This window comes from Colletotrichum siamense (genome assembly GCF_013390195.1).
Source record: "Colletotrichum siamense strain Cg363 chromosome Unknown KSG_Cg363_contig04, whole genome shotgun sequence".
In the NCBI taxonomy this organism is placed as follows: domain Eukaryota; kingdom Fungi; phylum Ascomycota; class Sordariomycetes; order Glomerellales; family Glomerellaceae; genus Colletotrichum; species Colletotrichum siamense.
In genome coordinates this window covers 3,928,227-3,949,789 of record NW_023501017.1, presented here as the reverse complement: position 1 = coordinate 3,949,789, position 21,563 = coordinate 3,928,227, and the positions used below count along the sequence as shown (strand labels likewise).

The following is a 21,563-nucleotide window of genomic DNA, read 5'->3' as shown; positions in this document are numbered from 1 at the left end:
ACGATGCGAAGTTGAGGGCGAGGTGAGAAGTGAATGTTTTGAAAACAGGGAGCATCGGGCAAAGGGAAAGACCCGATTTCGCCTGCTCTGGTGCAGATACCTTGCGCAAGTGTGGTGGCCCGGAAAAATAAAAAGATAAAAAGCTGAAGCCCAATTGTTGCACAGCAACTTGACCTGTCGAAGTTAATGTGCTTTTTTTTTGGTATTCGTAGACTGCCTGTGTTGACATTGAAGAATAATTGCGGAGACACTGAAGGCGGCCAATCCCGCTTTGCGATTGACAGATTGGGCAAGCGCGACCCTGCTGTGGAGTTTTCGCAGCGTTCCTGCAGCAGGATTGGCCAATAAGATAAGGTAAGGCATGGAGGTGCGGGTTCGTGCAGGGCGGTCGTGGGTACCACGACCCTGGCGGCTGCTCACCCGCTAAGGTATGCTGCAGTAACTTTACCAGCTGGGCTGGCCTGAGGTATGTAAGGCGCAGGTCTAGAGCTGAGGTGGTGATGCGAAGTCAAGGTTGTTGGCGGTTGTGATCGATTTTCGACCGTGCAACATATCTTTTATAGAAATAGAGATTGGCATATGAGTCTAGATGACAATCGATTGAGTTGGGTATCTTTGGTTCAGATCTGCTTCCTCATTTCTTCCCGGCGTTCTCTAGTGCCTCCTCCTCCTTCCACTCCAACACAATCCGCCTCAGCTCAAAGACGACTTCGACAGCAATGAGGATGATGATGATCCACTCCAGTCTTGTGCTGTGCTGCTCACTAGACATCTCTCGTAGCACGCTCGCAATCTCCTGCGCATAGTCCATCTTCTGGTTCAACGTTCGAATCCGCACGTTTACGTCAAGCGCTCGTCCGACCTGCTCATAGTACCCTTCTAGACCTAGTTCGGCACGGCTGTCCCAGAAAATGTCCGGGAGGGAGTCTGTCAGCTCCGAGTAGTGGTTGAGCCGCGCGCGCAGACTCAACAACTCGCCCGTCTTCTGCAAGATAAACTTCCTACCAAGGGGTAGCCCAGAGCCCTTTGACAGCAGCGACGGGATTTTCCTGGTACTCTCAAAGTACGCCGTCAAGGCTGTTTCGAGAACGGCCAGCTTGGTGCTCCTCGCTAGCCCAGAAGAGAAGGCAATCTTGGCCAGCGTCGTGTCCAGTCTATCGCCATCCCTCTCTTCAAGCTTCGTCCCAAGTACCACAATGTCACCCTTCATGCCGCTCGTTTCCCTCGACGAGTCGGCAACATACTCCAGGTCCTCAACCTCCCGCAGAGCCGGCTTCAACGGCGTTTCCGCCGCGCCGAGCAATTGTTTAGTGACGACATCAGGAGGCAGCGCCCAGGTCACGATCGTTCCAGAAGGGAATACAAAGATGTCGCCTCCATTTACACCGCGGGCATGTACAACCTCGCTTGCCTCGAATCCGCTCTGGTCTGGGTCGATATCGAACCCATGCGCCCGTAGTGTATCTAGCACCAACCCCATATCGAAAGACTCGGAAACGCAGACGGCGCTGATCAGGGTCGAAGCAGATGCATCGACGGACTCTCCAGATAGGGCGCCACCACTGCGTTGCGCTGGCCGTTGAGCGATGATGGCCACCCGACGTAGAGAGTTCTTTGCGCCGGCAGAACGAACGCCTTTGCGCTTCGGAGGCGTGGGCAGTAATGATTCTCCATTTTCAGGTTTCGACTGCCTCGGAGACGGTTCACCAGTGCTCTGGGAAAGGTAGACGTTGGAAGTAAAAAAGTTGCGCTTTCGAGGTTGGCTTGTTGGAGTCGTTAGGTGGAAGTATCGCTGCGGGCGGGGCGTGAAACGTGCGGTGTGGAAGCCACGGTTGAGGTACGACGCTATGGTGAGATGGCATGGCCGCATTTTGAAACTTTTGACGCCATTGAATGGGCCTTTCGACACCCAAGACACACAATGATCGGTCGTGGCTTGGGCGAGGACAGTCCTCAAAGTCAGAGCTGCTGTTAACTGCCGATGCGGGTGGTTATCTTATCAGCACGTGATCACAAAAGTTCGTGCGTCCCGCGGCGACGCAGCGACATATCGGCATTAACAACCTCTTTCGACCTACTTGCCAACCAGGCCCACTGCATCTCAATCGTGGGATTTCTCAAGCCTGTCAGCGAAGATGGGGCAATGCGGCTGCCTCCCATCTCCAGATCATACCCTTTTGTCCTGACCAAGGGCCGATGGTCATCGGTTCCTACCTGGCGAGCTGTGGGTGTTCCCAAGAAGCTTCCCCTGCCATAGCTAACAAGACTCAGCACCTCTGCCGACGCCATGACATCCGATCCACCCAGACCGCCGCCGTCAGCCAAGTTCCGCAACTTGAGCGCATAATACAACAAGACGATCACCACCAACGCTCATTAGAGTCGGTCTACAAGCCCATCGTTGCCGGCGAGCGCTCATTTTCCCAAGAACTGCTCCTCGCCGGCGCCCTCGAACTTTACCGTAACCCGAACCAAACCCTGTCCGCCGCACAACTAGCCGACCTTCTCCTTCTTGCCTCTTTAAGGCAATCTTCGCTCAGCGTCATCACGGCCCAGCTAGTCCTGCGACAGATTCCCAAACTTGACCCGCGCATCCATGCCCGCTTGTACAGCCCCGACTGGGAGACTATGCCCAAGCTCTTGGAACGTAGGGGGTATATCGTTGGAGAAGTCACACACTGGACAAAAATACTCGTTGCCGAAGATGCGGACGAGAGAGTACGAGGCTTTCTGAGCAAGGAGCATCACAAGCCGCTGTTTGTTCTTTTCTACCTACTCAGCAGTAGGCCGTATTTCTCAGATCGAGAGTCCCTCTGGGGGCTTTTGGAGTATTGCAAAGAATGGTACTCCGGCAAACAGCAGAAAAGCCCTGGCGCACCAGACTCTCACGAGCTGGGAATGCATTTTGTCCTGTTCTGCATCTTGCTTCAGAAGCTAGGCTATCACGCGGCCAGGCTCCAGCCCGACATTCTACCTGAAATAGCTAATCTAGCAGTATCCTACATCAGTGGTCTTCCATTGACAAAATCACGCACAAGGCAGATGCGCCAGGATAAGACCTACAGTATGCAGTGTCGCGTTTTCAATGCCGCCTTACAAGCTGTCTCCGAACCCGCAACGGAAAAGCCATACGACCGCGCGACTTGCAACTGGAAAGCCATCACAGCATTGTTGTCTCTTTCTTCCGGCCTGCCACGACCTTTGATCATTGAGCGCCAGAGCTACCGGGCAATCCGGCAAATCCTGCTCATGCTACCAAAGACCGTCACCGAACGGGACACGGCCAGTGCCCTTGCCAGCTCGTGGCCTCCCTATCGAATCTTGCGAGATGGCATGGAAGAAAAGGCGAACGCTGAGGACTATTTGAGCAGAGTCGTCAAGGCCGGCATGATGATGCAAGAAGCCGGCTACGCCAAGCAACCAGTAGACGACGTCACCGATATCCTAGGTGGCAGAGCCCCAGATGGTTCGCCTACCGTCCAGACCAGAGCCAATTACCCTCGCCGTATCCACTACGATCAAGCAGCTTGGGCAGCACTTATTCGGACCACTCGGAACTCACAGGAGGCATGGGCTATATTCAAGAACCCTCCAGAGGCCAACATGGAACCCAACTGGCAAGTGTACTGGGAGCTGATTGTCAAGATCGCCGCCAAGCCAGCTGATCTGGATCACAACAACCTGCCAGGTGACGGCCGAGAGGTTTCTCCGTTTGACGACAGGAACCTTACCGATTTCGAGAAAGCTAGAGTACGCCCGCCCACTATACGTGCTCTGACGCACGAGATGTTCAAGATGGGCATTGTCATCAAAGGCAAAAAACTAGCTTTTCTCATTAGGACAGCAGAAACCATTCCCCATGCGATGGATTACATCGATTACAGCGGTATATCCGGCGGTTTCAAAAGGGATATCCGACGATGCATGGAGACTCTCACGGACCTTCCACCATCTCTGCTGAGAACGCCTCCTCTGGACATTCTCCATGCGTGTATTGAATTGCTCTGTAAACTGCAGCCAAATCGCACGCAAGGCCAGACCAAGTTATATCCGAAACACTTTCTCCGCATACGGTATGCGTTCCGCCTCGCTCAGCAAGGATGGATCTCGACAAAGAATAGCAGCAGAGCGCCCTGGGAGTCGATATTAGTTGCTCTTGCGCGACCCAATATCATGCTCAGTGCCGTCAAGACCAAAACGAATGGCTTAGAGGTGCTTCTGTTGGCTACAGAGGTCATGGAGAGGGCGGAGGCTCACAGCGGTTTGAGCTTGTTAATGTTCCATTCGTATGCTCGAGCGATGCTCAAGGCTGCATGCATGGGGCTATTGCCTCTGAGGAACAGTCGCAGAGAGAATAACCGCGAGAGTCAAAACTTCTTGTCATTGTATAGTCTCCACAGCACTCCCGCCAAGGCACCGAAACTCGTCTCCAGCAAAGACCACCAGTGTTGGAAGACAGCTCTGTCTCCCATCTTCCAAAAACGAAGCTGCAATACAGCTGATACACCATACGAGGTTATGTGCGACGCAACGAGGAAGCTCAAGAGCGCATGGAGGGCACTGTCGACCACTGGTCCAATTGCCAAGCCAAAGGTGAACCGGCTCGTCACAGCGTCTCACATCAACAACTATATGCGCACGCTAGCCTTTGTCGGCGACTACGAGGAGATGCTATCGCTTCTTCAATGGGTTACCAACGAGTGGCTACCCGCGGTGACGACGGCGTTAGGCGGTCTGTCACTTGCCGATATGGAGCGTCTGGAGAGGGCAGTACGAGCGTTCCGGGCGTTCGCCGAGCCCATGCTAGGCAATGAGGTTGTAAAGCCTATACACCAGGAGATGGCCCATAATGGGGCACTGCACTGGTCTTCTGATGAGGAGGTGGAGGATTATATCGCAAGCGATAAGTGGGGTGATCATCAAAACTTGAAAGCAGTGATTGATATGGTCAAAAGGCTGGAGGAAGGGGAAGCCACTGTATGTGTATCATCACCTGTAAATGAATTAGGGAAGACGGAACCGTAGACCCGGATAGATACCCCGTAAAATATGTCAAATATTCTAATCAACACATGGACCAGGTGATGATGAAGGAAGCCGACAATGGCGACGACAGTAGCAATATCGAAGACAAAGAAGAGGCGTAAAAAAGCCGAAGGGCGGGCTAAGCACAAACAAGACGAATGTATTCTGGTCGGCTATCTCTAGGACCTCGACGGTGATGCTCATGCCGATCGAACCGTATTCACGGACGAAATTGTTTCTGTAATGGCCAGCTTTGGCAGGCGGATTGACTCGTGCCGGGCAGTTGGGGGGTAGAGGTCTCGCAGCGAGACGAAGGGTGCGTATTTTCCGGAGTGCATCAATCTCAATACCGCTTCCAAGGCAGCGGCAGATCGGGAGAGGCAAAGTTCTCCGCCTTTATTCATGAGGTTAGCAGCTGTTTCTGGGTATTAGCTTGAAGGGCAAATCATACTGTCTCTCTCGTTCTTCAGAGCTTCGCGTTGTCCAAAGACGATGCCTCGGAGACAAATTGAAGTCCGACCCTGAAAGTCCAGATTAGATCGGATCCTTGCTCGGTATAGAGTAGATAAAAGCAATCTTGTTGGATTTCGGAGTCTTCAATCATGGAGCTGTCAGATGGGTCCCGGATTGCTCCAGATTTTCGGGTTCGCGAGGTGTTGAATGAATGAAGTGGATGAGCGTCATAAGTAGATGAGAGAAGAGGTGGATCGGTGAGAGGTTACTGTTCTGAAAGTGTCAGGAGCAAAGTCACCTGCATACGAAGATGCCAGATGCCTTTTCTAAGCTTCTGGTTTATCTACAACCTGAAAAGTGAAGTGGGACGTGTTGGCAAAGTGAAGGATGGCGGTGCTTCATTATGTCTGTTGACTGGGACGACGACGACGACCGACGGCGACGACCGACGACGGCAACAACAAAACAGAAAGAAAGAACACGCCAGCTTCTGCTTATAAGCAATGATACCTGGTAGTTCATTATCGTCGTAAATATCAAAATGATTTACCTCAGAGATGCCTCTCAAGGAAGACCAAAGTTGCAAATGTCACCCTCCTTCCTTTTTCAACTTTCCATCGCACTTGCCTCCCATAACCGTTCAAAAAGTTTCGAGACCATAGTGAATTTGAGAAAGGCCCTAGCCTGTAAAACTTCTCTTTATCCCCAGCAAAATCTCACCTCGTCGACTCTCCTTTCTACCGTCCCAGTAACCTCTCCCTCGACCTATCCACTTTTTCTTCTCTGCGATCTTCCACCCTTATTTTCTGTTTTCTCACTCTCGATTCTCCAACAAATTTCTGTCCTTCATCGTTCAACAAGGTTGCTGGCAGCCTACATCTAGCCTAGTGTCTCAAGATTATCGATTCCGATCTTCTACGCGGATTCAATCAATATACGATCAGTTGCTGGCAACCCGAAAACCCAACTCAACTTCAAACTTCAAGAGCAGATTCATTGCCTCAAAGTTTTTTGCAAGCTTTTCTATCTCAAGACTATCATCACATCGATACGGCATCAAGATGGGCCGCCTCGACTTGTCTTCTCTTCTCAACACCGGCATGTACGCTGACATCCACCTTGTGTGCACTGGCAAAAAGGGAAACAAGCAGACCTTCAAGGTTCACCGTTCAATTGTCTTCTCCCAGTGCCAGAAGCTCAAGGAGCTAGTTCTCGAGTCGTCAACTGTAAGTCATTTCCCGAACCTTTTAAACGCGTTTCCAAAATTAACACTGAGTCTACAGCTTCGTGATGAACTCTTCGGGGTCGACGTCGTCGATTTACCGCTGGAACCGGAGATCTTCGAAGGCGTTCTTGCCTTTTTGTATTCCGGAGAGTACCAGGTCCGATACCAGGCTGCGGAGACGCAGGCAGAAGATGGGGAGGAGGAAGTATGGGACAACACTCCGCACTCTCTGTTCTACTCCACTCGAATCTGCGGAATGGCCCAACAATTCGAAATCTTCGATCTCTTCTCAGAGTCTGCAGCCGCGCTCTGTGCCGCTGTGCGCAACGCTCTCTTTCACGTCGACTTGCCTGCCGTTCTCGATGAGCTCTATGCGACCCTAGGAACGAGCCCCTACTTCACCCTTCACCTGGCATCAATCCCTCATATGGTGGCTCATCAAATGAAGCGGTTCAGAATCGTCGGGACGCATCTTCGCCGGGTCCTCTTCAAGCAACCCGTCTTGGCAGCTGACATTCTCGACGCAACCATGGAGGCCCTCGAAAAGTCAGAGATGAGGCTGAGGAGAGCAGCTGACAGGCTTCAGGAGATGGCACGACCTATTGAAGCTGTACAAAATATCGAAGAAGGCGAGGCGGACCAGGGAGTTGAGCACGATGAGCAACGCCGTTCTCGCCGTCGTCGCCGAGATGATGATGATTCGGACCTGGAGCAAGAAAGAAATGTGAGGAGACGCCGGCTGATGTAGATTGGTTACGATTTGTAAAGCGGGGAACGTTGCGAAATAATGATGCTGGGCTGGCCCGGGATAATAAATAAGAAATCATCGGAGGAAGACGGACAGCCCCGGTATCTCTTGTGAACAGGCTTGGATCTGATGGCCTCAGAAATGGCGAAGTAGACTACCTAGATAATGCAAACTACTCCTCTATTGCTCGTTCTGGTCTTGACATCTGTTATCCCGTTTGCAGTCTTGATATTGGCTCTGATTCGTACGACTAGTAGCCACTGTTTTTCTTGGCGTCATTTTTGATTCTTTACAAAAAAGCAGGTTCGCAAGGGCGCGGCCAGTGACCTCAACTCAACGAAGCAGGCCAAGCACGCAGGTCGCGAACGACTGTCTCATTGATGCAAGGCTAGAAGCGTGCTATTCGATTCAGCCACTTGGCCTATAGCACTTCTTGCGACGAGCCGTTGCCGCCGGCCCCAGTAAGCCGAAACCTTGCAGCTATTTCCACCTCCGTATTAGCGCAACCGTTGACAGCTTGCCCCTCATTGTTTCTGCCGCCTTCTTCAACGGTCGACATCAGCCGAACGTTGTCTTGAATCAGCTTGTTCGTAGCGTGCAAACAATCAAAAAGTTCATGCGTGACGGGTTCGGACGACTTTGACAAAGGGCCACGTAGATAAAGGCTTATGTCCTTTGCAAGACACCGCCACACAGAGACATGATACCCAAGCATGTGTCAAAGATAATAGCTAGAACATTTTACTGCCATTGTTTCTGATTAGGATGCAAGTACTTAGGCTACCTTCAAACTCTATACACTTGAGCCAAGACTCGCCTTCCTCCGTGAACCATGAACCGTTTCCCCATCCACACCCCCTTCCTCGCCGTGGATAAGACTGAAAAAGTAAAAGAAGAGAGAAAAGGGGGCCTCCACAGACCAGCGAAAACGTAATTGTCTGCACTGGTTATTCCGACACGAAAACGCCCTCTGGCGATCATCTATGCGTCGCAACTCTCCATCGAAATTCTCTAATAACACAAGGCCAGAACGCCGTAAATAGGTCAGACTTGCAGTGGCTCGGTTTGAGCGTCTCAACAGTCTGAATCCCTTGTTTGTCCGTCCATCGTCAATTGGGCCGCCCCCTGGAAACTCGATGCAACGCCTCGTTGCCACCTGCAAAACAGAGCCCCCTCACCAACTCCGAAAGGACATCGCTTCCTCAATAATCAGACACCGAAGAACTAAAGTGGTTGAACGCCAAGACCTAGGGCCCTGAAACAGCTCCTGCCGCGTTTCCTCGATACCCATTTAGGGGCGAGTAAGGCGTTGGAATGGGCACGGAAGAAACCTTTGGCCGTAAGACTTGAGCTGCAGAACGTTGTTCTGCCATGAGACGCGACAACGATATTGTTGGCAGCGGACCGGCTTGCTAAACCTGTTTTCTCTGCTGCTGTTGAGGTATGACGGGTATGGGCACAGGCGTCACTTTATGGGGTATGGGAGGCGTTCCGTTTCTGCCAGCACTGCCAACGGGGCTTTGTGGCTTGGGCGTTTCGCCCGCAGCTACGCGCGCCTCGTGACCGCCTGCAATCATCTTGTTGCCAAACGCATTGCTCGTTTGCTGCGCCGCGGCCCTGAACCTGGCTTGTTCGGCCGCCATGCGCTTCCGGTCGGCTTCGTAAACAGCCATATTGTAACCCGTCATAGCATTCATGCCGGCATTTGGTGTGTGTTGCGACTGGTGGCTACCGTTCGGATACTGTTGACGATTGATGGGCGTGCCAGGCATGTTCTGCTGAGGAGTCGACCCATAGTGCCGTTGCTGCTGGTGCGGAGTCGGAGACTGATACTGGCCGGCCGGCACCTGCGGTGACATGCGCGGTTGCATATTGTTCCCTCCGTTGGGATAGTAGCCGCCGTAATTTGGCTGCGGAGTGCTAGGCGGCTGATGGTGCTGCTGCTGGTACGGCTGCTGATAGGGCTGCTGGAAACGAGCATTAGGCGTGCCATGCGTTGGTGTTCCAGCATATCCAGGGTACTGTGGGGGCCTCTGCTGTGATCCGTATTGAACACCCTGGTGACCATAGGGTGTTTGTGTCTTTCCGACGTGCTGTGCGTAGTTGGTGTATCCATTTGTTGGGCGATATCCACCGGGTTGGCCAGGGCGCGGCGTCTGATGCGGAGGCATGTGGTGGGGAGTGCCACCTGGACGAGGAACTTGCTGCTGGGGCATCGTCGGCTGCTGACCGGCACGGTAGTAGTTGGTCGTTGCAACGGAAGGGGTCCGGGACGGGGTGCCGTATTGGTTCGCCCCGTATTGGTTGTACGGGGTCGACGCGCTCGGCGTGCGATGAGGGGCGGGCCGATTTTGAGGAGCCGCAGCAGCCACACTCTGCTGTTGGCGCATACGAGCTTGAGTTGCCGCATCGTCTTCCATGACACCCTTGTACTGGTCTGTTCGGACCTCGAGCTTCGTGCTGATGAGCAGTTGCTCCAACTGGTCGCCGTTGAGCTTGGCTACAGCGTAAGGGGGGAGACTGTTGACGATGAGACTCAACTGGGCCTTGAGCGTCTCGTATGTCGCAGTCTCCTCCTCCGTTGGAGTTGAGACAGCACCATGAGACAGCAGATCGCCATTGACCGGGTCACCTGCATAGCGGTTTTGCGATGGGAGCAGAGTAAGATTGCGGATGCGCTGGTAGGAGAGGAGAGTCTCAATCATGTCAGTGACATCGTCGAGAAGAGCATCAACCTCCTTGTCGGCGGGATCCTTCTCCTTGGGCTTCGAGACTACGTCATTCATGTCTTGCAGTGCGGGGTCCACAAGCCACTCATCCCATTTCTCGATCGCCTCATTCACAAACTCTTCGTCGACTTCCTTCTCGGACGCCTGTTGAATTGGCTTCTCGATGTTATCTTCATCTTCAAACTCGCGCAGCTCAGACTCAACAAGCTTGTTGAAATTCCGTTGGCCGGTCAATTGCCAGTGCAGGCGGCCGGCGTGGGTCGAAGGTATGACCGACGTGGAATCATCTCTGCATGGGGCAAAGCTGGAAAACGCACTGCGGAATAGTGACTCCATTTCATTGACTTCGACTTCGGTGCTCGATGGTCTGCGGCCTGCCAAGCTCTGCGCACGCTCACGCTGTCTTGTCTTGCTCTTCGACGACGGGGTCGCGTTGGTGTAGTCCAGAAAATAGCCTACTGACACTTTCTTGCTCGAATAGGAATCGTTGAAGTACTTGGACTTGCCAGCTGGCTCAGGGTGGTAAAAGCCCAGAATATTGCCCTTAACCATCTGCTTGGGTTGTTTGGGAGGTTGCAGCGACGGCAGCGGGCGACTAGATGAGAACAATTCCCCGAGTGTGGCGGCCCGCTCACTTGATCGCGATGGGACAACATAGGATGTCGACACAGCCGGAGGGAGGTTCAAGGGAGATGCCTTGATGCCAGAGTTCTCCGCACCAGACGTCTTCTTGGGCAGACTCGAGAAGAGTTGCTTGGCATGGGGAGCCTGGCCAAACACTGTCAAGACCGCATAACCCGAGAGAGGGTCAACTTCGGCCTTGACGTCAGGGGCATTCGCGGCTGTACGCGGGTACGATATCTCTCGGCGGAGAAGGTCCATAGCCTTCTCTCGGAACTTCTTGGTTTGTACCAAGGCAGCGCCATCGGTCTTCTCCTTGCCCTTTTCTGACCCGGTCGATTGCAGTTCTCTGAGCTGATCCTTTACGGCATCAACGAGGTCGGACGCCAGCTCGTCCAAGTGATTGTAGGAGTCGTTGGAGACCTTGTCGGCGATGGTGCTCGCGTGGTCGGCGGACTTTTGGCGCTTCGCGTCGGGCTGCTCTGCATCGGCTTCAGGAAGCGGACGCTTCAGAATTGAGGGCTTTGCATCAAAACTAGGGGCAATACGTTAGTACGACACGGTTTTCGAGGCGACGTTGGGGTATGGGCGCGCCGCAAAAGGCGCATGGATGTGAGTGCGGCCCTACCTGGTCAAGACAGTGAAGTAGTTGCGAATGGCATCTTTCTGGCTCTCCTGCGGGACCTGGGTGGTTTCGCCATCGACATCCATCTTTTCGGCTCCATCGCCATTGGCTTCCTCATCATCGTCGCGCTTCCTCTTCACGGGGACGACGGGCTGGGGCTGGGGGGACTCAGCATGGTCCGGTCCAGGGATGCCGTTCGCCTGGACCGAATCCGGCTGCGCCATTGCGAAGCTTAGTGAGTCGTAATCTTAGTGAGTGGTGGTTGTCGTCGCGATGCCAGGGCTCGTTGGCAGCTCGTTAGGTCGATGTTGCGCGGGACGACGGGGGTGGCAGGTCGCCCAGTGGAGGGCGGGATTGTCGCGACGCGCGAGGTTCGTCGGTCGGTCGGTCGGTTGGTGGAACTCCAAAACCTTTTTTTCGTCAAGCGTCGAGAGACTAAGCGTTTGGGGGAATCTTTTCATCCAAGAACACACTCAAGGGCAAACAAAAGGAACCGGAGATGAACGGAGGTCCATCGACGTTGCCGTTTCTCGATTTTTTTTTGGCCTTGCAAGTGCTCCTGGAGCAATTTCCTGCAGCGTATGTTGGGAGGCTGTACTCAGAAGACTGTTGTCTTGATGCCACTGCTGCGAAAAAGACTAAGATTGACGCTAGTCCCACTTCAGTCGGATACAGTGGGTCGCTTCACGTGATGGATGCCGCAGGGAGAGATGCGTCCTGGCCTGCGCGTCCCTTGGCTGGAGAGGTACCTCGGACGGTTAGAGCTACATTCACCGCAAAGTAGATTGGGGACTGACTGGGTCGACTTTCATGTCAAGCGTTAAGCTCAAGATTTTCGATTACACATGGCGGCGTCTGTTCCTTTGGTTTGATGCCCAGTGTCCCCGTAAGGCACCTTATCCTACAGCGGACCCGTCTTGTACTTGTACGGAGCACCGAATTATGGGCAGACATGGGTGCCCTTTCTGGGATCGCCAGGTGCCCGCTAAGTACCTTTGCGTCGCCAGACCATGCATAGCTGTGGTCAGCTGTGGCAAACAAACATCACGGCAATTATGTGATTTCGCGCAAAGATGCAACTAATGGTATTCGCACACTGGTGTCCAGACTAGTACCTAGGTAGATAAATTACAGCCACCGCCCGAATCCCTCCATTTGCCGACAAATTGATAAGAAAAGTGTTGTTTGTGCAGGCGTTTATTTCTTCGCCTTGGCCAGACCAACGGCGTTCTTGCCGAGGTCGTAAACAGAGTACCAGCGACGCAGGAAGGCATCTCCAAGGATGACGAGAGGGCCAACCGGCTCAGGGAAGTCCATGCCCTGGAAGGTGGAAATACAGCTGCCAGAGACCTCCAAGATGTAGTCGTACGCGGAGATGCTGAAGTTGTAACCAGCAAGGGTGAAGGTAATGTCAGGGAGCTCGGCGCGCTTGTCGCACTCAACCGAGTATTGGCCGTTAAAGCCCTTCTTGGCACCAATCTCCTTGTTGAGCAGCTCAGCAAGAGCAGAGGGGAGAACGTTCAGGGAAGTTCCGGTGTCGAGGATGGCACCATGGCCCTCGAGGTCAGCAGTCTCGTCGCCAAGGGTGATGGCGTCGAGGTCAACCTCCCAGTAAGCCTTGCGGCGGAGAGGGATGTAGGTGATCTTGCCCTCGTAGTGAGAGTCATCAACACCTCCGAAGACAGCCTCGCTCTCATCGCCCTCGTCGTTGGTGTCGCCGAGGTAGAAGGCGAAGACGGGCTCATCGATAGCCTTCTGGTTGACCATCTGGTAAAAGGGAGGAACGATCTTGTTCACGGAGATGGTGTCGTAACCAAGACCGAGGATGCCGTCGAAGCGGCCAAAGGCAAAGGCCAGACCAGGCTCGCTGGTGGCCTCGGCGAAGTCCTGCTTCTTGATCTTGATGTCGCCGATGGAAACGTCGTCCTGGGACACGAAGCCGGTCAAGCTGCCAGAGCCGTAGTGGATCTCGAACTCGGAGCCGTTGGACTTGTAGGTGGAGGAAGACGACGAGTCGTACTTGGAGTGCAGGTAGCAGGCGATGCTGCCACACTGCTGAGAAGGAACCCACAGGTTGGAGCTGCCGGTGTCCAGGACAACCTTGAATGACTGAGGGGGAGTGCCGATGGAGATCTCAGAGAAGTCTGCGAGAGATACATTAGGCACAACGATCGAGCGTGGTTCCGTCAAGGGGACATACACTGAGCGTTCATGAAGTTGCTCACAGGCACCGGGTGTTCACCGTTGCTCTTGATGGGCTTCTGGTTGAACATGGCATCGGCGTGGTTCTGGGGGCGAGCGCCCATGTACTTCTGGCCGAGAGAGCGGACCTGGTGCTCGATGGGAACGGCGTTCTACAATTGTCAGGTCAGCGGAGGGTTTCGGGGAGATGCGCGACGATGGGTTGACATACCAGCTGCTCCGAGATGGGGACCTTCTTGAGCTTCAACTTGTGGACGTCGGCCTGGGCGGCGCCCAACAGGACGGCCGCGGTGAGGAGAGTGCTCTTCATCGTGATCGAAGACCTCGATTACCCAGCGTTTGTTGCTTTGGCGCCTGCGTCTTGGTGATGCTGATGCTGGGGGGAGTGATGGGTTAGAACGGGATGGGGATGATGAAGTGTTGACGGGGGGAAAGAAGCGGAAGCTGGGGCGGATGAAGTACCTATTAAGTACGCAGGCACCATACTGGGTTGAAGTAGCATGGGGGGAGTCCCAGTGTCAAGCGTGACCTGCCCAACCTGCCTCCGCTAATGACGTCCCGAAGGTACCTTATCACTGCGCGACGTGCCACACCTGCCTATCAAAACCCGGGGTTTTATGGAGCCCCCAGCAACCAGCAGGAACGGAAGCTCCAAGGCACGCAACCCCGACCGCCCGAGACAGAGCTCCTCCCAGCTCTCACACACTCGGTGACACTCACACTTGGCCTTCACAGGCCTATGAGGCACCCAGGACGGAGCTTGCGTGTCTGATCGCGTGTCCCTGCAGATTCTCTTTGGCTGCCGCCGTTTCGCGTCACCTGCATCTGCCTTCTTCGATAAGATAAAGCGATCTCCATGCATTGCATCCAAATAAGCAGACCCGGGGAAGCTCATATCACGCAACGGGGTGGATTGATGAGATAAGAATTGAGATGAGTACCTATCTACCTTACCTACCTACCCAGCATGTCACTCGCTCTGCCCACCTCAGCTGTTCTCAACCTCCCGCAGGTAGGCAGGTGCCTAACCTAGCAATACCTAGGTCGGAGCTTGCCAAAGATGGGCAGTCGGTGCCATAGCTCGAAGCCAGACACCTGGCCAACTAACACACAGTACTTTTGCTGGCCTACTTCCTCTGCCCAGCTGCTATGTACCTGCCTGCCCAAAGCTGATACCGACAATGCTGGGACACCCGGATGAGCCTGTTCGCGTTGCGTGGAAGCTATGGTGCCTGGCCGGACGATGGCAAAACGCCATTGGCGCCTTGGTACCTGAGGCCAACAGCATCACGGCTGCAGGTCGTATGTCTCGGAGCTCGGTCCTGAAGTGGGTGCGATGGAGGGCCGGATGAGTCAGCATGCAAGAAACCCGAATGCGCCTAGGTACGATTCGGATTCAAGCAAGAGGCCTCAGCCAGTTCTGGGCTGTGACATCTTTGAATCATCATGGCGCCAGCAGCGCTTCGCATGCCAAACAGTGTGGGAGGTTGGCAGTCTGTCTGCCAGCCACAACTTTGTGCCCATACGTGCCTCGATAGAAAATTAGAGATTGAGGCTAGGAGGTTATGTTGCATTGACTTTTTCTGCCGATTACTGGTAAGGTAGCTAGGTGCTGTTGTGCAGCAACCAAAGGTAGGTAAGGTAGGTAGAGCAGAGGACCCTCTGAGTTGGGCCTATCAGGGCTCTGCCCGGAATGAGCTCTTCGGCTTGTAAACGTCTGACTTGCGCATCGCCGACATCGCATGCATCATCGTCTCAGGTCTTTTGTGCTGTAGTCCGGCTGGTCTAATTTCGAAGAACGTGGTAACCGCGCTTCCATGTTTTAGACCTCGGTGAGTGCAGCGAGAAGATTACCTGTAAGCATGGGACAACACTCATCCAGTCTCGGCAAACTATGATTGATTCATGTTGGTGCTTATTTCATGGGGCCCGCCAGCGCTCACGATGCTTCATTCGATTCATTGCGAGAGAGAAATTGGCTGTTCTGCGAGATGATTTATACGCAGGTCTTTCCTACCACGTGAGTCACAACTGCTTGCCACAACCGAAGCTTTCGCCATTCCGTTGCCACGCCTTGACCAGAGCATCCGGCTGAGCCGACAATTCACGATGGCTGGGGAGAGCAATCGTGAGACGACTCACGAGAAGTAAGAGCGAAACGGACGAAACCCCTCGTTCCTCAATGGTCGAAATGGGTCCTCGTTTCTCGTTGACTCGCGGCACTGTTCCAGAATCGGAGTCATGCTGCCCCGCCACTAAGGCGAGTTCAGGGATATGCGCTATTGCCTTAGCGTCTCCAGCGGCTGTTCTGTCCCGCTGCTGGAACTCACCTTACTGCCCTGTGTCACTCAACAGGCACGTTGAGGAGCCGCCAAAGGCGTCTTCAGCGACCCTGACCGCTGGAGGGGGCAAGCGCCACAACTTTTTCTTGCGCCGCGTCGCCAACTCGACCCCGCCAATCACACCCCGCCATACCCCACCGCTTCCATCGAGTATGCGGCCATTCACATTTTGCTCCTCCGATGGTCTCCCAAATTTTTTTCAAGCTTTAACCCTCCCTTCCCAACCTTGCTGGCTTCTCTGTCTCTTCCTCTCCCTCTCTTCCTTTCCACATCAACCTCTTCACTGCCATTGCTTGCGTGAACCAGTCTCCTCTTCACCTTTCTCAAGCATCTTCCGCCACACCACAAGTCACAATGGCTGCCAATGGCTCTACCTACTCCCTCCCCGTCTCCCACAAGGAGGTCAGTCTGCTCTACCCCGCCGCGTCGCGCAAGGACTGTTGGTTCTGACTCACTGCCAGATGTTGGAGAAGTCTCTGATCGACTCCGACCCTGAGGTCGCCGAGATCATGAAGGAGGAGATTCAGCGCCAGCGCGAGTCCATCATCCTCATTGCCTCTGAGAACGTCACTTCCCGTGCCGTCTTCGACGCTCTCGGCTCTCCCATGTCCAACAAGTACTCCGAGGGCTACCCCGGCGCCAGATACTACGGCGGCAACCAGCACATTGACCAGATCGAGAACCTCTGCCAGAAGCGTGCCCTCCACGCCTTCAACCTCGACCCTGCCAAGTGGGGTGTCAACGTCCAGTGCTTGTCCGGCTCCCCCGCCAACCTCCAGGTCTACCAGGCCATTATGCCCGTTCACGGCCGCCTCATGGGTCTTGACCTTCCCCATGGAGGCCACTTGTCCCACGGCTACCAGACTCCCCAGCGCAAGTGAGTGACTGCGCCCGCCGTCTCTGAAATACTAGTCCAGCATGCTAACGAAAGGCCTCTTACAGGATCTCTGCCGTCTCCACCTACTTCGAGACCATGCCCTACCGAGTCGACCTCGAGACCGGCATCATTGACTACGACACCCTCGAGAAGAACGCCATCCTCTTCCGCCCCAAGGTTCTCGTTGCTGGTACCTCTGCCTACTGCCGCCTGATCGACTACGGTCGCATGCGCAAGATCGCCGACTCCGTTGGTGCCTACCTTGTCGTTGACATGGCTCACATCTCCGGTCTCATTGCCGCCGGCGTCATCCCGTCCCCCTTCGAGTACGCTGATATCGTCACCACCACCACCCACAAGTCCCTCCGTGGCCCTCGTGGTGCCATGATCTTCTTCCGCAAGGGCGTCCGCTCCGTCGACGCCAAGACCGGCAAGGAGACCCTCTACGACCTCGAGAACCCCATCAACTTCTCGGTCTTCCCCGGTCACCAGGGCGGTCCCCACAACCACACCATCACTGCTCTCACTGTTGCCCTGAAGCAGGCTGCCAGCCCTGACTTCAAGGCCTACCAGCAAAAGGTTGTTGACAACGCCAAGGCCCTCGAGAACAAGTTCAAGGCCCTCGGCCACAAGCTCGTTGCTGACGGCACCGACTCGCACATGGTCCTCCTCGACCTCCGTCAGCACAGCCTTGACGGTGCTCGCGTTGAGGCCGTTCTTGAGCAGATCAACATTGCCTGCAACAAGAACTCCATTCCCGGTGACAAGTCCGCCCTTACCCCCTGCGGTATCCGTATCGGCACTCCTGCCATGACCTCTCGTGGCTTTGGCGAGGCCGATTTCGAGCGCGTTGGTACCTACATCGATGAGTCTATCAAGATCTGCAAGGAGGTTCAGGCGTCTCTCCCTAAGGAGGCCAACAAGCTCAAGGACTTCAAGGCCCAGGTTGCCAGCGGCAACGTTGCTAAGATCAACGACCTCCGCAAGGAGATCGCCGCCTGGAGCTCTGGCTTCCCCCTCCCTGTTGAGGGCTGGCGTGTCGACGCTGGCATCTAAACGATGCTCAGCGACGTGTAGAGTTGCGCCGCTCATTCTAGGGAGTGGCGTCTTGGATCAAGGGAGGATTGGATTGATACCACATTGGGCATACGTGCCCAGTTCAACAGACATGGTTCACAAGGGATAAAACAAGCGCGGGGCGACTCGTGCATGACATTTAACATGGCTCATGAAAGGGAAGGTGTTTTCAACACTAGATGCATTTTCTTCAGGCGTTTCAAACCTTTTGTTAAAGCGGAAAACAAAATACCGGGAGGGTAAAACAAAATCTATGGGCGGGAGTTGGTGCGGCGTTCTCAACTTCGGCCTTTTATTTTAGGTAGAGACTGCTTCAACGCAGTCCAAGGATCAATGGCATCAACTCATTGACTTGCAGCTTTTTCCTCTATGTTACGATATCACTGTGACTCGTCGTCTCTTTGATGAGGCGTCCATTAAAGATAACTTTGTGTCAGTGTTCAAAGACGACGTAATTCAAATAGCGCGAAACATTTTGCTGGTGACCTCACAATGGCATCCTCCTTACCTTCGGAGAATAAGGCATTGTCTGCTTCACGCTTCTGGAATCCTTCATCGTCGAACGGATGCAGTTTGCATACAATATGGCTGTTCTCAGAACAAAGATTGCTTTGGTAATAGATGTTGTATATTATATTCGTGGCATGTTCTGAGATCAGTAGAACATTCCAATTAGCATCGACAACATTAAACACATCAACCCGTAATTTCTATCCTACTTACAGTACCTCTATCACTCACCCTCAACGATATACCTACAGCAACCTTCATCAGACATTTCGTCGGCTACTTTTACAAATCTACCGCTGCCAGTAAGAATCCAATACACATTTAGCTAACGAGCACAGTTCTTGCAACGACAACAATAGCCAAAATGGTGACGGCCAAGATAACCTTCCTTCTTTTCATCTTCGCGCTGGCCGCTGAGATCCCCTTGGCGCAATCCCACTGCCTACCCCCCTTTCCTAATAACACAAACAGCTCGAACACGACCCATCAGGACCTTAGACCCAGCAAAGCTCCCCTTCCAGTCACACTCAGCGAAACCGAGTCAAACGACCCGGACATCGACGGGATTTATATGAATACCAGCGAAAGACTGTCGGCCAGTCTCTGTGGCGCATCCTCCTACACGAGCAGTACCACCGCCACATCGCCCCTAGTATCAGACTGCCGTCAGCTTGCTGAAAAGATTCGACGCGATAAACACTATACAACCGTCTACGGCTACGGCGATAATCACACTATCTTTCCCGTTCTTACTTACGGAAGTTGTATGTTTGGTGTCCGTCCTGCGTGGACCGAGGATGTCCACACATGGCAGTATGGCTGGTACATTGGCAATAAGGACATTTGGCAGATTGCGAGTCGAGTGGCAGACGAGTTCGAGATCGATGGCCGCAGCAGTGGTAACGGGCTCACGCATTGTGTTGTGAACAAGTATGTAAGTCCGGGAATTGACGTTCACTGGGCCGTTTTTAGCCGGGAGCAGTGGAAGGCAGTTGGCTGGAAATTGGCGCCACCCATCCCATCCGCTGGTGACAAGAACATGGTCGGTATCCCAATCGCCATGTTTGCAGCATTTTCATGGATTTTCGTTCTCTGGTAGATCTGCTACTGAAGGAGGGGTCTGGAGGGGTTATCGGACTGTTGGGCCAAGAACCATTCGTTGTCTAGGCTAAAATGCAAGTATCGCGCGGTGTCCCCCCTGAGTAATAAATACAAATGAAAAGGTTTTATCATTTGTAATCCTACACATAAACACGACGTTACATGAACATCAGCATCATGAAAGATTGAGTAGAGACAGTAGAATACTCGAATCCTGCTGCATGTACCGAGAAAGTCTTCCCATGTCAAACTCTGCGAATGTCACTTGCCACAACATGACATATTTCCCGCAGAGGGAAGGGCAACATCGGCAAGCTTCGGCCGGGGGTGACTCGCCCGGCCGGTCGGTGTGTGCGGTTGCACACCTGCAACGTGACTTGAGACTAAAGACTGCTGACTGGATGATATTTTCCGACTTTGGCAGTTCTATAAGTTAAAACTCTGCCGTTCTTTTGTGAGACGTATGCCGTCAGCTTCTGCCTCTCCATGGCGTTCACTTGGCGTTCACTCGATTACTTCGGCTTACTCGTCGGCAATATGCTTTACATGCTAGGGGGATCCACAGAGACGTTATAAGAAAAGATGGAGGAAGGGGGTGATGCCAGACAACCTTTTCGGCCAGGCTTGAATACGCTACAACTTCGTGTACGGCGAGACTGCCTCTCGGTCTTGTGTTGGGCATTAGAATGGCAGACGCTGAAGGTAACCAATGTATCTCTCTGTTGCCGAAGAAATGTGACTCTGTATCCTCATGGCTTTTTTCCGGAAAAGCTCTGACAGACAACTTGTAAGTCAGAGCAGCAATACTGTGTGACACATTTGGGGAGAGGCCGCAACCGCCAATCATAACTGCCAGCACGCCGTTAATAGTGCTATACCGGGATAGCGAGGAATAAGTAAAGACATGCTGGCGGGCGAAATCCCAGCACTGACGACTAATTGGGCGCCAGTGATGAGGATTACAGGAGTACAAGGCTATCCTCCGGCTAGTTTGCCCAACTTTGCAGGAAAGCTCCCGAAAGGCGTTTGAAAGGTCTCAGCCTCCGATGTTGCCAGAGGCAGCGCGCATGCTCTCTGGTGACCGTTGAAGGTTTGTAGGCGCTGGTCTGAGTCAAGACGGCGTGACGGACTCATAGCAAGATATCGGACCCACACATCGAGGTCAGCTGGCGTCTCCGTCGCCGCGACTTCGGAAGAGCCTCGCGAGGGAAGGAGTTTATGTCCGGCTCACTCGATAGAGAAAGCGAAGGCGAGGCCTAGAGATGTCGTCGGGCTGTCAAAGGAGGCTTTTTCTGTCCTACATATTGGCACATCGAGACACTCAAGTTGATCTTCAACCTGCCTTAGTGCACGCCAGGGTCGCAGCTGCCGGGATTCCCCGCCTGTGCCGGAGGGGGGTGGGGGGGAGGTGGTGTTGCATGCGCCTCCTCCGCGCTTCATGTCGTACGGTGATGATCAATGGACTTGCAGAGAAACATCGCCTTGTGTTGGGCGAAGACCTTCTTCCAAGAATGAGGCTTCGGGATTGTGCACCGATCAGTCGTCTGAACATTGAAAAACCTCACGCCCTCAACTCGGGCTTGGAGAAGAGAACATGCCAGCGATTTTGCCCCAAGTGAGGCTTCCCACAAACTCTGTCGATTTCCTACCGTGAGTCAACTAGTTGCCCTCGCCCTGGGCGCCAGAAACAAAAACATTAATAAAAAAGGCGTTGTTCTGTGACATTTGGTTACGTCATCGGTCTTGCGACCGTGAATATTCACCGAAGCAACAAGGCGGTGCTCTTGCTGGGCAATCGATTTACGGCAGAGCCTCTTCGTATTGGTTTTTCGATTTTGACACTCTACGCGCCGGTTCGGACGACGATGTCTGACTGGCTGATTGATGCTTCCGCTCGTGTTCGTCTGATCTGATGATTTGAGCTGTCATCTCGTCTCGACCAAGTCAAATGCGCCCGCAAGTCAACTGGCTGTAGACAGGTGCCTCGGCTGGGCAAAACAGTGTAAACGAAGCGAGGATCATGGCGGG

General features: G+C 53.7%; 7 protein-coding genes across 7 annotated transcripts; 3 read left to right on the top strand and 4 right to left on the bottom strand.

The window, feature by feature from the left end:
• Nucleotides 1–634: 634 nt before the first annotated feature.
• MRX10 (MIOREX complex component 10) lies at nt 635–1,870 on the bottom strand (the record flags this gene model as incomplete). Its single annotated transcript, XM_036638800.1, has 1 exon — nt 635–1,870. The coding sequence occupies one exon, from the start codon at nt 1,868–1,870 to the stop codon at nt 635–637; it is 1,236 nt and encodes a 411-aa protein (XP_036496692.1).
• A 273-nt stretch (nt 1,871–2,143) lies between these two features.
• CGCS363_v006950 (uncharacterized protein) lies at nt 2,144–5,147 on the top strand (the record flags this gene model as incomplete). The annotated part of the gene is made up of 3 exons (XM_036638799.1): nt 2,144–2,224; nt 2,272–4,977; nt 5,082–5,147. 3 exons carry the CDS (start codon nt 2,144–2,146, stop codon nt 5,145–5,147), a joined length of 2,853 nt encoding a protein of 950 aa, XP_036496691.1.
• A 1,392-nt stretch (nt 5,148–6,539) lies between these two features.
• On the top strand, nt 6,540–7,451 carry CGCS363_v006949 (uncharacterized protein; the record flags this gene model as incomplete). The annotated part of the gene is made up of 2 exons (XM_036638798.1): nt 6,540–6,704; nt 6,762–7,451. 2 exons carry the CDS (start codon nt 6,540–6,542, stop codon nt 7,449–7,451), a joined length of 855 nt encoding a protein of 284 aa, XP_036495783.1.
• Nucleotides 7,452–8,863: 1,412 nt separating this feature from the next.
• On the bottom strand, nt 8,864–11,650 carry CGCS363_v006948 (uncharacterized protein; the record flags this gene model as incomplete). Its single annotated transcript, XM_036638797.1, has 2 exons — nt 8,864–11,336; nt 11,430–11,650. The coding sequence occupies 2 exons, from the start codon at nt 11,648–11,650 to the stop codon at nt 8,864–8,866; spliced, it is 2,694 nt and encodes an 897-aa protein (XP_036495784.1).
• Nucleotides 11,651–12,623: 973 nt separating this feature from the next.
• On the bottom strand, nt 12,624–13,938 carry pep2 (Vacuolar protease A; the record flags this gene model as incomplete). The annotated part of the gene is made up of 3 exons (XM_036638796.1): nt 12,624–13,570; nt 13,627–13,780; nt 13,840–13,938. 3 exons carry the CDS (start codon nt 13,936–13,938, stop codon nt 12,624–12,626), a joined length of 1,200 nt encoding a protein of 399 aa, XP_036495777.1.
• Nucleotides 13,939–16,324: 2,386 nt separating this feature from the next.
• Nucleotides 16,325–17,903, top strand: for (Serine hydroxymethyltransferase, cytosolic; the record flags this gene model as incomplete). Its single annotated transcript, XM_036638795.1, has 3 exons — nt 16,325–16,372; nt 16,432–16,847; nt 16,913–17,903. 3 exons carry the CDS (start codon nt 16,325–16,327, stop codon nt 17,901–17,903), a joined length of 1,455 nt encoding a protein of 484 aa, XP_036495778.1.
• A 1,072-nt stretch (nt 17,904–18,975) lies between these two features.
• CGCS363_v006945 (uncharacterized protein) lies at nt 18,976–19,350 on the bottom strand (the record flags this gene model as incomplete). The annotated part of the gene is made up of 2 exons (XM_036638794.1): nt 18,976–19,083; nt 19,192–19,350. The coding sequence occupies 2 exons, from the start codon at nt 19,348–19,350 to the stop codon at nt 18,976–18,978; spliced, it is 267 nt and encodes an 88-aa protein (XP_036495775.1).
• Between the last annotated feature and the right edge of the window lie 2,213 nt (nt 19,351–21,563).